This window comes from Eleginops maclovinus, chromosome 10, assembly GCF_036324505.1.
Source record: "Eleginops maclovinus isolate JMC-PN-2008 ecotype Puerto Natales chromosome 10, JC_Emac_rtc_rv5, whole genome shotgun sequence".
In the NCBI taxonomy this organism is placed as follows: Eukaryota; Metazoa; Chordata; class Actinopteri; order Perciformes; family Eleginopidae; genus Eleginops; species Eleginops maclovinus.
This window is the reverse complement of record NC_086358.1, coordinates 13,331,620-13,349,215: the sequence shown is the minus strand read 5'-3', so window position 1 is coordinate 13,349,215 and position 17,596 is coordinate 13,331,620. Positions and strand designations below refer to the sequence as shown.

Here is a 17,596-nt window from a genome sequence, read left to right as displayed (position 1 = left end):
CGTTTTCGTTTTTCTTCTTTCATTTTATTTGTATCGTATTGGATTTGCAGCGTTTCATTTAAGCAGAGCTTTTAGTTAACCCTGCGCTTGTTTTGTCAAGTTGCTGAATGTTTTTTCTAAATGCTGCGCATGTGTTGTCAAGTTTGTGAAGATGTTTTCCTCAGCTGCACTTTGGAACATTATTTGGGAGTTTCCATGGGTCACACAGATTCCTATTGTTCCGCTGTTGAAAGATGGTTTTATTGAAATTAAGTTCAGTGCAGGCAATGATGATTTGATCTTTTGTGGCATGTGGCCCTCATGCTGGACATGATTTTTTTACACACATATGATCCGACTTGGTCGGATCCATGCTCTACAAGTTTTGCAACTCATCTTAAAATTCTACTTTTTAGAAGTCCTCCGAATCCAAATATGTGTGTGGTTCGCCAATATAAGTGTTACAAGTGCCACTTAAGTTTCATGAGGCAGAAAGGGAGCGATGTGTTTCCCAGCTGCTAAAGGTGCACTCACTGATGTTTAAGTCACCATCCAACCGTATTCAAAGGCAGAAAGGCACACTTCCACACCACTGCCTGCTCTAACTCTACCACCAAGCTCGGGTCCGTGTGTTTGTGACACGTCCAGCACGCTCCTCCATCTTCGCTGCTCTTTCACTGCCGATAACATGATTAGGCCCTCAGTGCGAGTGCATGTTGGTGGAAGTGATGTTGATGTATGGCAGAAGCTGAAGTTAATTTAGTCCGTGACTACATCAGCTGCCAATCTTAGCTTTTATTCCCTGAGCGTGATGGACACCCCCAGGGTCAAGGGTCAGCTATGTGTGGTGCTGACCTTGGCTCAGTCTTGACCTTGGGAATGGGTTGGTACGGTTGGTATTAAGCCATTTTCCTTTACCACATGACAAATGAATGGCTGTGTCATTGAAAAAAAAACAAAAAAAACAGTGCCCACTTTGACCTCTTTGTACGGCGCTCCGGGGAAATTTTGGTTGGCGCACGGCCCCCAGCGGCCATTGATCATGTTCCTAAATAACCTCCAGACATCCTCAGGGATTTATGGACCAACTCTGGCTATAAGTACACCTTGGATCAGGGTCAACTTTGATGGGGCACAGGCGAGTATTGTGTGGTGGTGGGTCTGAATGTGTGCCTGCACATGGGATGCATGTGTGCGCATGCTTGCGTGTGAACATGCAAGTGTGTTTATGCCCGTGCTAAAGTGTAAGAGGTCAAATCTCTGTGTGATCTGGCCAGCTAATCTAGTTCTAATCTTAGCCAGCTGCATGTCCTCTGCCCCTTCATCCCAATTTCTCTCTTCATTCTCCAGCTGAGGGAGAAAATTATTAAAGCTACAAATTACCAAGACCCAGAGGTTCTTCCACTGGTGCTGATGGCAAGCAGATGGCAGTGAGAGTATGAGAGACCGAACCCTCCTCCGCAACCCCAGACTCTCACATGAAGCGCCATTTGCATTTCATGAGCCCTAATTGCGTCTGTTGCCCTCCTCCCCACCGGCTCTGCGATTTTGTGCCTGTCACCATGCACCCGTGCACTCTCGGAGGAGCTGTGATAGATTAAGGTGGACCTTCTGTTTGCACCCCCTTCAATGTGTTCCAGAAATTAGAAAATATTATCTCCCAGTAGGAAAAAAAGAGGGGGTTCAGGAGGTGATAGTGACATTGGGTGGAATAGGACAAGACAGGGGGAGTTTTTAAGGCATTGATGGGAAAAGTGATTGTTTTAAAAGCTTGTCCTTCACCCCGTGATGGCAAAACAATGATGCGTGGAACCCCAAGACACCCATTAAGCACTAGGGTAATAATGCGTATCTGTCAATACTAGACAGATTTTGTGCTTTCCTCTGTGCACCTTTTTGTGCTTTTTGATTCATTCTTTTCGCTTTTTTAACACATTTAAAACTGTGTTTAAAAATACTGATTTAAAAAGATTATGTCCAGGCAGGAGTTTATGATGTTCAATTAACTGCTAAAAGCCAGGTGGTGGTAAAATGAAATGGCCAGTTTGACAGGATGTTTATCTGTCATCATCACTATAGTTTATGTGACAGGGACTGGACAATGCTTTCCAGACTGGTGTTGGTTCAGGATGATGTGATGAATATGTCTTATGTCTGTCCGCTTTGTCCCACAACTCGTTTGTCATCACTGTGTTTGTGTGCGTCCACACGAGTGTGAGGCAGAAGGTCACTAAGTTTAGTCATTAAAAACACGGGTACAGAATAGAAGTACATTTGTGGGTCATTCCTAGTGGATAACCCCTATTTAGAGAGAGAACCAAGCTCTTATGCAATGTATTTTGATTTTCTATATTTCAATAAATTGCAAATACATCGGTTGTTGGAAAAGTTTTTACCACATTCAAGCAGTTAAAGCAGTCAAAATAAGATAGACATATAGGTAAATAAGCTTGACATATACAGTTTACAATTATGGCCAACAAATCCTGTATACAATACAAAGTCATATACAACCTACTGATGCAAATACTTCCATACAGGGCATAGGTCCCACCAAGTAGTTTACTAAGATTGGAAATAAATAATTCTATATGTAAATCCAAGTGAACACCTATCAAAGATAGTGTGTAAAACAGTCCTCTTAATCATCTTTTTTATTTAGTTGTCAACTAAGCTCATTTGAACTTTGAACATGGATATTTTTTAAGTTGATACAGATAATTATCTAGTTTTCATGGCTACCTGCCTACTTCTCATGGCTGATACCTATAAACTAACATTTATTCTGTCTCGAACAGAGGTCCATAATCCTCAGCTCATCCACTAGTGAGTAACAACAATTAACAGTTTACAGCTGACTTTTTCTATTAAAGAAATCAAAAAACTCTACTGGAGGGTAAAGATTCTGTCCTTCTTAGGTCATGACATTTTTTTGGCAAATATCAATGGCCAATAATTAATCTGCTCAATGTTCAACATTCTTGTAATCATTGTCTATTATATATGTGTCATATGTCATTATCTACATCTCTTCCAGATCTGAATATGTTACATTTTTATAAGGGAAGAAAACACTGATACCCAATAGATCCAGGTATGAAGCACAAATATGTTTGTGCACAACAGTTTGACCCTCATCTGCACTCCATTCTATTCTAATTAGTAACACTGTGATGTTATCATGTTTTTTCTGAATATATCACATCATTTATCAAATGTAGATGAGTCATTTGTCTTCTGCCTTTACATCTAATGATGTGTTGTGCCATAAGAGCCTTCATAATGGCTCTGGAGGAGGAGCATTCATTAGACGGACTGAAGGGTAATGCAGAGTAGACACGTTGGAGAAATCACCTCTCTCTATCACATGCATGCATACTAATGGTGAGAGCATCCGCCCTAACAAACAAGCTCTAGACAATGCTTAATGATCATATTTAGAATTAATGAGGTTTAGCACATTTTAATAAGATAATTATCAGCTGAGCCCAAGGGAGACATTGAGAATCTTACATTAGCATTTCCTTACATGACATCAGATGGGATGGCAAAACCCACACTGGCCCACACTACCCCGACTCTCTCCAGAAGATAGAAGAGATGACTGTAGTAACTATATTTCACCACATAGAGGCAGTGTTTGCTAACCAATTGTGCTATAATCATTAAATTGCTATTACTATATAGGTCCACCAGGTGGCAACATTAACCAAAACATAATATACCTAAAAGTGCATCTTATGGAGGGAATTACACTTTTCTAACTAAAATTATGGATATAATTTAAACATGCGGGACAATGATGTGCACACAGACTTTCTCAGACACTTGAAGTTACACACACAAACATGATATCCAGAATGCAGTGTTCCAATTTCACCCAGTGCTAGTATGTCAGAGAGGGGGAGGAAGTTGGAGGCTGTGACTTCTCAGGCCTGCTGCAAGAATCCTCCATCTGACAGTACTCTTTCATTGCTGGAGATTTAGATACCTATCATCAGCTCGGTGCAGATTAACTGCTGGTTGTAGACTGACTGCTGTCTTTTAATGAATAGATATCATCACAAACTGTTAGCATTGTGTCACTTGAATCTTCCATTATTAAAAGAGGAAGTTACTGCCTCTCCAGGACATGGATTGGACATTTTTTCATGTGTTGTGTTATTAAAAGACACAAAAAAGCTCCATCGTGGTTGTGAGAAACATCCTTTAATGATTTCAGTCAAATTAGCTTTGGTAACATGAAGAGCATTTGGAAGGTTAGTTGTAAACATGGCATAGACAATTGAACGGTTGCTTTTACACAAAATAAAAAGGGCAGTTGTCATTAGAGACATTCTCTTCTAACTGAACCCAATGATGGAAATACAACTACAGCAGACTAGCTAGTGTAAGCTCTGAATTAAATACTTTAATCCACCACAACATAGCTCTGTTTTTCTGGAAGGCTACAGTATGGTAAAAGGAGATGTCAAGTGACAAACCCCTGCTTACGTATTCGAAACACGTCAAAGTCGTCTTATTTCTGATGCCATGAGAGTCTGAAACACTAGCTGCATGTTTTACATAACTGGCATCGGGTGCCAAAGGCCATGCCTTTGCACCAGTGTGTGTAACATAAGTCACGTACAGCATTTGCAACCAGGCAGATTATTTGATCTCCCGTAGTGTGATGGTATACTGTAAGGTGGACTTGCTTGGTTGGGCTGTACAAAGGAATTTACATGCTGCAAACTGCATTTCAACATCTTCATGAACAGATTCATAAACCCCAATTGGTTCAGAATTGTATGTCTATTCCTATCAACTGGCAGTTTTCCTTTACGATGCTTTTGTAGCGCAGAGATGTGTGTTTTGGATTTTACAGTGTGACAGTTCAACAGCCTAATCAATTCAATTCTGCATGCATTATGGTTAGCGTGAAACCAGTCCCTTGTTACAGTTCAATACACAGTATTAGATCATTTGAGAGTAGTTTTATTGAGTGAGTGTTTTTGAGATAAATTGTAATCCCTATCTGTTATGCACAACATATAAACAGCGTTTTATACAGTAAATCAACGTGTAGACGTCAGTGGGCAGGAGTGGAGCGTGCCAAACTTCAAGTATGTGAAACAGACCTTTGTATCATCACTGCAAACCCTCTCTGTCCTTTACCTCACATGTTGAGTTAATACTAAATATGTTTTCCTATCATCTCATATGGCTTTAACTCAGTGACACTTATTTCTAATAGTGTTAAAAGTAGACTTAGGCTATAATGCCCCACAGTGTTATTTGTTTTTGGTACTCTACGAAATAGGCAATTTGGCTTCTTTATCTGGAGACTTTATCACCCAGGTGAACATGGACATCATTATGACAATTAAGGCAAATAAAGCTAATATGAAGTATTTTTGTCTAACTTTACAAACTTACTGAATAATACTGACGTTACATTTTTGGTTCTTTCAGTGCACCACCTCAAACGTATTTTAAGTACAGTTATAGATGAAGAATAATTAAATGGTCAGACACTGCTATGTGAAATAGACTGTGTTCCCTAAAGAAGCAGTCGGGCACTGTATGTACAGTTGTACCTCTGTCTGATTCTCACTTCAATGAATGGCTAGTTGACTCTAAACAATTACAAAGTAACTCTGTTGTAAATGATTGCTATCATTAATAGGAATGATAAATACATAGCACCATCTTTTGTTGAAAATAAGAAATAAAAAAAATACTGAAAATAAAAACACTGAAACTTGAAATGTCACAAAATAGAAAAGGATCCAATCTTTACTTCCTGGCTATGCTACATGACCGGATGTTACCACTCATTCTTTGTAAAACAAGGCCATAAAAAAAACTCTTTAACCCTTCTCTTTCTATACATGCACTTTGGTTATTATACTTGGAGTAAGTTTTTTTGCTTTTTTTTACAAATTCTTTGGCAGTTACCAAAACAAAAAAGGCAACAAAAAGAAAGGAAAACATGACAAAATGGCATCTAATTATTTCATCATTACAAACAAACACTGAGGCACTTAATCAGCTAAAACAAAGCTCTTATACGTATCCTTTGACAGAGCAACACAACTATGTACATATATGTAAAAAGTGTTATAAATAGGTTTTAAACCATAGATACTATATACATCTTTTAACTGAGACAGTATTGGTTGTTTTTATGTTGGTTTGCTTGTTGATTTTTGGTATTACCCCCCTCGCTGTGATCAGGGTGAATTGGCCTGGTGGCTCCAGGGGCCATTGGTACTCAGGCATCGAATCTTTAACTTCAGAGTGGAACTGATGACACTTGCAGTTTGGTAGAGGGTTACTGGGAAACACTGGGATGGAGTGATGGCTCATTCTCGCTTCCTTAAGATGACATAGATGAGTCCGCTGATCAGAGCCAAAGGGAAGGCCACCCATGCCAGGATGTAGGAGTAGCCGAAGGCTTCTGTCTCCGGCACCCACTGCGGACTCATCACCGTGTAGATGATGGCTCCGCTCATCACAAACAAACCTGCAGAGGAGGAAAAAGTGAGCACTTAGTGATACTGGACATAATCTTGATCAATTATCAGATCATGTTTCTCTGCGATATCGTGCTCATTGTCTTGTGTCCTGGACTGAACCCTGTCTGGCAGAGTAGAAAGGCAGATTTCCCAGAAGGTGTCCTTCCACAACAACACAATAGTTCATACTTATTGATCTCAGAGCCAGCCATAGAAAGATTTTCCGGCTCTGCCCACCTGGTATGACATTACATGATGTGTTTGTCGGACCCCCACACTGCCAGCCTTCCTGACATTTCAACTTGCACGGCTGGCAGTGTGCCGAGCGCAAGTCCTGTTTGGCTGAGTGGGCACCTGGGGCCAGGCAATGCATTGGCCCACTATAGAGCGCCAACCTGGGATGTTGGAAAGGGCTGCCAAGAGAGGACACAATGGGCTGGCAGTTGAGCCATTTTGGCCAAAGGGCATGAAGAACAATGGACAAGTGGAGCATTAAACCATTAGTTACTGGTTCAGACTTAATCTAATTCTCTGCCACAGTAGATGCAGTGTTATCATCTGCTTCTGTTTTTTCTTTGAAGGAGGATTTGCATGAGTGCTGTATTTTTAAGACTACTCAAGTCAAGACTTACTGTTCCAATTAGAGTTATGTTGAAAATACATTCAGTAGATTAGACAACAGTGTCTCTTTGTCAAATGAATCGAAACAATTGAAGGCCTTTGGATTAAGGACTCTTGGTCGAACAAAGCAACTAATTGGAAGATGTCACTTGGAATCTGGGATATGGCCTTTATGATATATTTTTCCCCAAGCTGATTCATTCAACATAAACCTCTTTTGACATTAAGTGTTGACTCTAGCTTATATAATGTCCATCTGATATTGATATTGATTTGCAGAGAAGATGTTAAAGGGACGATTAAACTTACTGGCAAGGATCTGGAAGGTTCCAGTGAGGAAGAAGCGTCCGCCCTTCTGCAAAGTGAAGAGCTGGCAGAAGAAGAGCAGGAGAGAAATGCAGCTGAAGATGATGGACAGGATCATGAGAGCCTGGACTGCCTGAATCCATTCTGCAGGAGGGGGTAAAGAGAGGGAGAGCATTGTCAATAATTGATTCACAATCATCATTATCCAAAGCATCAATATACCTACATTAAAATTGACCTAAGGAGTGCATGAGAAGGGAAGTTAAAGGGAAGGCTTGTACAGAAAGCTAAATGCCAAACCCTGCTGGTGTTGTCCTGGTTTAATTGAAGCATCCTCTCACAGAGAATGTAATGTTGACTTCTGGGAATGTGTAATGGATCAATAACAATGAAACCTAGGTATCTTGTTCCTAAAAGCTCTGTGCTCCCCTCACAGCAGGACCTCTGACTGGATGTACTGCATCGATCGGCAATGCTAGTTCTCCAGGGCTATAGGCCCATTAACCCATTAGACACCTGTATTGATGGGGGAGACCATCTACATGTGCTATCTTTGGAGCTTGTGGTTGTGTGTTTATGATATAATCGTGCCAGGAATCCAAGGATTTCCAAGCAGGGTCTATTTCTTGTCTGAGGGTTATCCGTGGAGCCCTGTTGGCCTCTTTAGTGGCCTTGGCATTTACTTTTACTCCTCTGTATCTATATAAATCTTCCTTTTTTTGACATCTGCTTCTTCTGTCATGGTTTTTCACTTAAAAAGCTGCCATGTCAGAAGGTATTTGACCACAAATAACTGCCTCAATGTGGTTGTGCGTTGCCTCCACTGTCTAAGTCTAGCATTAACAAATATTCCAGAAAAGCCCTATAAAAAGAGAGGTTTTATTATGGCTCCATTTGTATGCATGCCACTGCTGATCTCTGACATTCATATCTGATGTGATTGCGTCAACATTCTCAAGCATCTTTGGTTTATTGATCCTTTTGCATTATGTTAATTACAGGCGTGTTGTGGTTCAATGGGGGGCACTTACAACATGTTTAAAAAGGTATGATGCATGATTTATTACAGCTCGTGCTACAAAGATAATGATTAATTAATAAGATGGCTGTGTGATATTATGACTGACATTATCTACTTTCAAACGTTGTAAGCTTAAATTAAAACTCTTAATAGCCCTGAATGTGTTACTTTTCTATCTGTTGACATTTTCAAATAATCATGCAGTTTTCCTGGAGAAAAAGAACTGCCTTATAGATTTAAAGGGAAACAAGATCTTCGATGATGGCACAGGGTTACCAGGATGGAGTCAGGTTACCAGAAATGACAGCGCTAAGATATGTCCTGATGATCATTGGAGGGGGGATGAGATATGGGAGGAAATATGACACGCGGCAAATCTCCATCCACAAAAGGCAGCCAGCACAAATACCACACCGGAGCAACAATTAGATTCCCTTCTAATGATGCTGTTTTCAGATGTTACATAATACTTGGTTATAACACTGCAAGAAATGGGTAAAATGTTCCATCCCTGCCCTATGAATAGTACTTACCTATAAATACAGACAATCCATCACTGCACTCTGATAAACAGACATATTGTTGTCCTTCCTTCTTTCACTGACCACTAGTAGGAAACAGTGACATGGGGCATTTCCTAGCAAGGGGCGCGGTTCAGGACCCACTGAATATCACTGATAAGCAAGTCTGACTCACAACGCCATGGTGTTGTTATTGTGTTGTTATTACAACGCAGACACGTGGAGCTTCCACTCAAACACTTTTACTGTAATACCAAACAGGAAACCAAATGTTGACGTTTTTCTGCATTCTATTCTGAGGCCCTACACCCCACTGGACTGCACAGCAGATCACAACAACAACAACAAACCGCTGCAGTATTTACTTCACTATGTTTATGTATAGTTTACCTGCATGGGAGCAGTAGAGATTCTTCATCAATTGCTAATTTTAGGAGTAAATTCTATGGAGTAATTTTCCTGGGAGTAAGGAAGTGATATTGAACTCGGCATGTGATAACTGTGACATGTGCACCTCTCACTGTAGTGTCATCAAAATTAAATGGAGCCAAATTTTGATAACCAAGGGAACTCACTATCATGATTATGATTCACTCCAGAAGGAACTTGACAGCTCAGCAAAGCTTCAGAAAGCTCGTCAGAATAGAGTCCACTATCTTCCATCTCCCAAAACCAAAGCACAGACCCGGGCCTGCGGGGCCGTCTTAAATAAACACTGTGCGTCAGAGCAAATAATGAAAGCAAGTCAAACAAACTGGCCTTGCCATGAAGCTACCTGGCAGGCGTTGCTGCCCCTGACAAAACGCACACTGGCTGAGCACTGCTCATTCTAGACAAATGACATCACTAAAATGCAGCCAGCACCTCCTGCACCACTGACGGCACATTTAGTAGCAAAACATACGGCTGCCAAACTGTGATCTCACGCTTTTGCTTAATAATACATTTTAGGAGAATGAAAATATGATTAGGTAAGGCTTTCTTTTTTAAATAGTAAAATGTTATGCTATCTAATTAAAAAATGATGGGGCTGAGTGTCTAAATAAATTTGTAATGCTGCAGCTGTCACCTTAGATTGTCCCTATGATCCCTGCAAACTAACACTGAACACTATGCTCTGACACTGGGTGTGACCCACCATCAGAATGTTATGTTCTGAATGAGGTAGTCCAAGGTCTCCCTGTTTTCAAACACTCTGTCAGAGGCATGCCGATGCACACGCGTACATACATAGATCTAAAACTTTAAATACTCTCCACAGCCCCACCCTGATCCTCCACAACTCCCAGGCTCCTGTCACTATGGACTTCCAACACGGGACCTGAATATGGACATCACCCCACAACTATTTATACAGTGGCAGCCTATCAAGCTAGCTAACTTCAACACAGCACCGGCACATTCTCTGCCCTAGATGGCACCAGAGTCCCAGAGGAGCTGTGACACACCCACATCATCAACATGGTAAATGTTGTTTTTCAGCAAGTCATTTTCCCAAATTTACCATTTGGATCGATTAAACTGGTTTCAGTGCTCTTAGGGGAGACCACTTTGCTCAAAGTGAACTTGAAGGGGGGGAGGGGGGATCCTGAGTTTTTACAGCTTCCCAGCATTGCCTTGTATTGTAATCATTAGTTGTCCTAAAGGAAAATAGTAAAATGAGTCTTACCTCCAGCTGATGCAGGAATACAGTGGTATTTCAAACTGATTGAAGTGCAGTTTTGCCAGAGGTCTGAGGTCGTAGTTTCGCCTGATGTCCATACCTGGTGTCAAAAACATACAACTTGATCAGTTATGTGTGTAGAGCAGAAAAGAGGTGAGAAAAAGTAGCATATTCAAAACACCACTATGAAGTGTGGGAGGCAAACAATCTATGAACTTGTTTTTATTTCTGATGGTTTTAAATTTCAGTAAGCGTCAACACTGATTCTGCAGCACATATTAATATTTAATGCTTAAAATTGCATCTGAACAGAAAAGGGGAACAATAATAATTATTTTACTCACGCTGACAATTGTTGATACAAACAGGAGAACCAGGCCAGCGATATGCAGGAGGATGATTCCCAGTAGTAGGAGCAGCATCTTTTCAGGCGGTCTGGGCAGTAACTAATGAGAAGAGGAGACGGTTTCTTTAGCGTGTGTGTGTGTGTGTGTGTGTGTGTGTGTGTGTGTGTGTGTGTGTGTGTGTGTGTGTGTGTGTGTGTGTGTGTGTGTGTGTGTGTGTGTGTGTGTGTGTGTGTGTGTCAGATTACTGGGACATGGGTGTGTCGCTGTAGCACTTTAAACACTGACAGCCTTTTAAGATGAACTTCTCTGGATGCTTCACGTGTAAACAGCGTGAACATGACCAATACATAATTACATATACTGTATATCATCATCAAGGAAAACTCAATGTTGATCATCTGCCAGATTGAATGTATGTTAAACTTCAAGTTTGGCGACATGATTAAAAACCACCTCATTTAGGGAACACATTTCTTGTTTTAAGTTAGAAACATTTCTAAAAAATGTGATTATTTTTTAATTGCAGTGATTTTTCCTCTTTGAAGTAATGTTATTTGGCTTGAAATGTACGGTTTATCTATTAAATGGAAAGAAAATTAGTAATAGGTAGTCGATCTCCCAATTGTATAACAAAGCAATGAATAACTACTTTAAAGAAGGCAGCAAAGTAGAACACCGCGTATATTCAGTGGCTTTATTGAATAAAATAAATTCTAAGCGACCAAATGAGTTTATTTTCTTTGATGACAGCCCGATGCGCGCAATGGAGCGTCGGGTATCCCAGCGAAAAGCGCGTTTCCTTCTTTAATCCGCCAGGATTGACTGAGTGCAGTTTAATATAAGGAAATTGAGAAAATAATTCCACTTACTTTGAGCAGTGAGCTTGTATTTCCACAAAAAAAAATGGGTTTAGGCTTACAAGAAGCAAAAGCAAGTTTTCCCAAACGATTCCAACAGCGGCAGTCCTAAAAGTTGCTCGCAGACTAGATTGATGCCAGTACTGAAGTTCTGTTATAAAGTGTCTCATTATAGGAGAACAACGCCCTGCGGGCGTCGCTACGTCATGGAGTGACCCTCTGGTGCACGGCCAGGGTTCCCAATATAGATGCGCCATGCGTAATATCGCATGGGTTGCCTTAGTTACTACATTTCTGTATCTATAGTGACCCGACTGTTCATTGTTCAGCTGTCATGGTAACTAAAACAGCTGTCTGCTTTATAGTATTTATTCATGTTCTCTTTGACAATGTTTCCAGCATTGACTGAAACACATTTTTATAGCAAGGTATTGTTGAATTCTGAATTTTTTGTGAATTTTTTGCTGCTCAGTCAATGTTAATTGTTTATATTTCTATATAGATATTATGCAGATTCTTATAAAAAATACATGTAAAACATTTTAGAGAATAATATGGTGGTTTGTAGAGCACTCTTACAGCTTGATTTTAACCTTTATATGTTTGACTTGTTTATGTTATCACCCTTTTGATAATTCAAGATTTGCTATCTTAGCAAAACAAGCTTTGCCATGCATTTTATTGCATTCATCTCATTAGTACAGTATAGAATACAAAAAAATGTTTGGACAAGACGAGATGTTTCTCTGTAAACGTAGCTTCTCGTTGCCCTGGCAATTAGAAACAAAAACATTGTTGTGGAGTGGGTCTTTTCCCTCTGGTACTCATCTAGTCGGCTTCGTGACTCACAGTATGTTTCAAAGTGTGGATGGGTATGCCCAGCACAGCGCCTCGGACAGATAGCATCTGGGGTTCTACTCTGTTTGACATGACTCATTTCCAGTGGGAGTGAGATACCATTCCACCCCGCGCTGGGACCGCAGCCCCTGTTGTTAATGTGTACTAAAAAGTGTGCTCTGAGGTTAGTCCTATAAATATGGGTGTTGCAATCAATGGAATTCCAGGGAAATGTGTGCAGGCAGGAAAGGGAGCGGTCAAAAGTGTAAATATTTGAAAGTATGAATCGACTTCCTTATCTTTTCAAGGGTTAAGAGATAAGTGTGGTGTTAGTGATATCTTAGCTGTTGTTTGGCTTCTTCATTCTTTAGCCTAGTATTTTTCGAATACACTATGATCTTCATTCGTTCCTGATAAAACCGGACAAATCAAGATCATTAAAATGCATACTCTTTCAATGATTGTATACCCTACTCAGAAAAATACCGGGCTTCCACGATGTTGCAGCAGATTTTGAAACATACGCTTTATATGCATTAGTCGGCTGGTAGAGAGAAGCTTAAGAGCTGTCCGACCTCAGATAACCCCTGTCAACATCCACTCTCTCTATTCTTCACCACTTAGCTCACACTTCCTGGATGCCTCTGCATGTGTTTCTCACACTCCCATGAAAACAGAGGCCTTTCTGCTGGGCTCGTGTCCACACACACATGAAAGGGACAGTTACAAGGCCAGTTTGCAGCCATGAAGTGCTCTGAGTGAACGCTTTGTGGCTCAAAGTATGTGACATTCTCAGCTTGTGCACCATAGAAGAGCCTCTTTGTCTCTTTAATGTAGCTGATATTTTTTATTTGTGTAATTGTGTTCACTGAATTATCAGGTCTTAACTCTGATCATATGTTTTCTGCTCAACAGTAAAAAAAATGATGTGACTTCTACAGGAGAACTCTTGTAAAAATCTGTGTCGGCGCTCCCAATCCCTTATATGTCAATGTTTGTAGAAGACTTACAATCAGTGGGCTGAGTGGACATAGGAGTGTTACGTTTACTGCGTTTGTGAAGCCCAGAGTTGGAGCCAAACTCTCCAGGGAGAGCCACATAACAAACATTCAGGCCGGGATACTGAATGTTACATCTGGAACGGCGTCTAACATTTCACTTCTGCTGTTAAAACTCTAAGACTTATCTTCACGTTAGTGCGGCAGACGGTACGAGTGCATACCAAAACCATAGATAGGACCTCGGCCAGGAGGCACGGATCTGGAGGGTAGATTAAGTTACAGTAACACCATCCACATACCAACACGGTGGAGAGTGTAAAAGTAGATGCAGCGCTCATAAGTGATGTTTTTGTTTCTACCAATACCACATTAATTCAAGATTAGAGATAATGTAGCAAATACACCAAAGATGGGCCCTTTTCCTTGAAGCAATTATATTCCATTGTTGCTGATTTTAAAACAATGTGACAGGCTGCTTTCACTTGATTGTATTTAATGTAATATTACTTATCTAGACTGAGATCCCATTAGCTGTGATGAATAATTGCTCATACTCACTGCAGATATTATTCAGCTTGACTTTGAAAAGGGTAGATCCAGCTGATGCCGCTTATAGGTCAGAGGGAAGACCTGTTTGCGTTGCTGTTTGATCCAGTCTTATGCCTCTTCGGTCAGGTTCGGACAGCTGTCGGTCAAAGGTGGGTCAGTCCTGGTGTCCTGTCATCAGCATGGGATGTGCGGCTGACTGTCGGACCACTGAGTTGCAGTAGTTTAATAGCTCCCCCTCCTACTGTAGCCGCGACTGCCCCTCTCTCCACTAACGTCAGATTTTTCTGGCCAGATCTACCTAACTCTTTATACAAACTCACACATACAGCATAGCCTTTAAGTAATATTATGCAAGCAATTGCATATATGAGGACAAGAACAATGGGGATACAGGGGATGAGAGGTAAATATATTGTGTTTGTTTATTGTGATAAGCTACTCACAATCCTTGTCTTGTCATCACACTTTAATCAAGAGACACAGAGTGCTGACAACAGATGGGGCAACCGAGCCCTGTCCCTTAACTCAATACACTCCCGTGATGTGAGTACAGACCCCTGTGGGCCAGCTCAAAAGATAATAATGATATAATTTCCGGTGGAAAAATTAAGGGTTTTACCAAAGTTGTCATGTCATTGCTATGTTATGAAATCTATGCAAATAATAAAGTTACTTATTCTATTGTTAGCCTAGAATATCAGTTTGTGGAAAACCTCTGACATTACTGAAATCCCATGGTCATGATTCACACATCACCCCGTGACATTTAATTGGTCAATAGTGATGTGAAAAGTATGTAAGGTCACGCCCATGAAAATGGGCAAATTGTATTAAAAAAAACTGCAATTTGGACCAGTTCTGTTTTTTATTATGCTGTGCTTGTTCCCTTGGTTCCAGAGAAAAACTCTTTAAAAAGAAATCTAATAAATGTGGCTTTTAGTCTGAATCATAGTGAGTCTCCCTCACCTCACTATGATTCAACACAAAAGACTGCAGTACTGTATCTTGACTTCTGTGTCGCTCTATTTTACTCCCACTCCTCTTTCTAAGGACAATGTGAACAATTGGACTCACAGTTAAACGTTATGGATTGTTCCAGAATTCCACTCAATATCACAAATGACCCATGAGACCTTTGTCTTTTCCACATTTTACTGTGTGTGCCAGTCTTTGTGGCTGACCCCTGAACTTTGATTAGCAGTTAGGCTCCTCTGGTTTATCTCCACTGCCTGGTTGGAGATGCAGTTATGTGCAGAATGCTGGGGGACATAATGTTGATTGGATACATGTTTAAGGAGCCAAAGATTTCTCATGTGAGCAGGTTATCATCAGTAAACACAACCACAGAGCCGCTGCATGTGAGGATGGCAGTTGGGATGGAAAACCACACAGAATATAAAATGTTCCTTATCTGTCCGTCTCCAGCTTCCTCTCTCTAGCCTCGTAACTGTAACTTGGCCGATTAGTCAACGGATTCCTGCTTAGTTTCTTTTTCTCGTTTTATCCTTGCTTACAGTGATAGACACACTCCATAGCCCAATAATGGAGCAGTGAAACAGCCTCTTGAGAAAACTCAGAGCTTTGGCAAGGATCCAAAAGCGGCAGGAAGCGCTGGTTCCCATGAATGTTTAGTGTTCAGTCCAAACTCAGCTCTGCAGCAGTTTTAAGAGGACTGGAGATGAAGTGATAATTGTGTTATATAATTGAGCGGTTTAAACAACAATTTCCAGTAAAGGCCATTTTTAGGTCTTTTGGGGTTTTTATCCATCATATATGACCCAGACACATTTGTTCGTGATTCATTTGTGACTTGCATGTAATAAAGTTTTTTCTATAAAGCCCCAAATCATAAAGCTAATGGTTGCCTCAGGGGGGCTTTACAGTCTGTTCAGCATACGACACCCTCGATCCTTTTTCAACCCTGGTTTCGGATATGAAAAAAATGCCACAAACACACTATTATGGGTAAAAAGGTGGAAAAAACCTCAGTTAAAGCAACAGAGGAGGGATCGCTCTTCCAGAACAGACAGATGAGCGTCAAAATAAGACAAACATTTATTGCCATTCCATTCAGGTTTTAAGTTTCTGTGTGTAAGATTGAAGTTGAAGCTGCATTGGAGGAGAGGATAACAATCAAACTATACTGTGTTACTATGGTGACTGCAGCAGGGTATTAGAAGAAAGGGCCCTAAATGATTTGGGACAAATTGTATATTACATAAAAAGTATACGCTTTAAATTTTATCCGAACAATGAACGAAAGAGTTTAGACTGAATTGAGCACAGACAACTACACCTGCATTCATCAACATTTTTATACATTGAATAAATATAACTGATATGATAGGGACTAATCCTAGTGATTCATATATTTTAATTTTCATATAACTGTGCAGTTCTTCAAAGCATTTTAGTTCCTTTTTATATATATATATATATATATATATATATATATATATATATACATAAACATTTAATGTAAAGATATGGTTGAGTTTCAGAACTCTTTAACAACCTTCTTTCAGGAAGTTAGTTTTCTTTCCAAATAGCAACATAATGAGATTTATTTCAGTTAATGGTGGAGACCAAAATGGAGCTAAAAAGGAGGCTAACTATTTTGTCTTACACTTGTTTATCCAGAAAAATCACTTGTGTAGGATGATAGTAATGTCCTGTTTTTACTGGAAGTGTAAGTTGGCCATTTTGTCACATTAGCCAAATTAACTTAAAAGTGTGACGATATGTCACGTTATGTTTTATTTTTTTAGGTCTACACCGTACTAGCCAAATCAGCCAATAATATAAATACCGAAATGGTTTAATCAGTGGTAATTAATTGTCATAGTTTAAATCAAACAAGTAGTCTCCATTACGTCAACCACTTTCCTCCTTCAACGATGCACACTCAGTCTAAGTCTGTAATTACAGTGCAGAGTAAGAAACCCTCTGCCGTTGACACCAGTCTCAAGTGATCTGCGATCAGCTCTTTAGTATGGCATGGTGGTATGTAAGAAACATTAAAAAAAAAACATAGGGCACAGGGCATCTATAACAAGAATGGGTGTTAAGAATAAACCGCCAATATGTCAGGACTGCGGTAAGAATTCCAGAGTACATTCCCCATATGCGGGGGTGGCAGAGGAGGTCAAAAAGGAAAACCTATTTGTGTCCCATCCAAACAGAGAACCGTAACCTCAAAGGGCGATAGAAACAGGGGTTCATTGCACTTAAGTGGCATTTCATGAGTATATCCACTATGTTTTTCTGAGTGGGAAAGCAGAAAGGACAGATTGGGGGGTTGGATCGAAGAAAAAAAACCTCAGCTCTGTGCTATCTGTCAGTATGTTTAATCACAAGGTGATGAGAGCAGGGAGTCTTTTGATGTGAGCTAGAC

General features: G+C 40.3%; 1 protein-coding gene across 2 annotated transcripts; it reads right to left on the bottom strand.

Annotated features, from left to right (window-relative positions):
* Positions 1-4,168: 4,168 nt before the first annotated feature.
* Positions 4,169-14,419, bottom strand: pmp22b (peripheral myelin protein 22b). Of its 2 annotated transcripts, none has more exons than XM_063892949.1 (5): positions 14,212-14,419; positions 10,956-11,057; positions 10,618-10,711; positions 7,410-7,550; positions 4,169-6,487 (listed from the first exon to the last, which is right to left on the bottom strand). In XM_063892949.1, the coding sequence occupies exons 2-5, from the start codon at positions 11,031-11,033 to the stop codon at positions 6,327-6,329; spliced, it is 474 nt and encodes a 157-aa protein (XP_063749019.1). In that variant the 5' UTR covers positions 11,034-11,057; positions 14,212-14,419; the 3' UTR covers positions 4,169-6,326. The 2 variants fall into 2 exon arrangements, with proteins under 2 accessions (XP_063749019.1, XP_063749018.1); XM_063892948.1 differs by lacking the exon at positions 14,212-14,419 and adding an exon at positions 11,828-11,999.
* Between the last annotated feature and the right edge of the window lie 3,177 nt (positions 14,420-17,596).

What these genes read in the sequence shown, in the direction of transcription:
- pmp22b (XM_063892949.1), bottom strand. Translation starts at nt 11,033, where the DNA reads ATGCTGCTCCTACTACTGGGAATCATCCTCCTGCATATCGCTGGCCTG. An exon ending in TATTCCTGCATCAGCTGGAG is followed by an intron (nt 7,551 to 10,617) that starts GTAAGACTCATT and finishes CCCCTCCTGCAG; the next exon opens with AATGGATTCAGGCAGTCCAG. An exon ending in AACCTTCCAGATCCTTGCCA is followed by an intron (nt 6,488 to 7,409) that starts GTAAGTTTAATC and finishes CCTCCTCTGCAG; the next exon opens with GTTTGTTTGTGATGAGCGGA.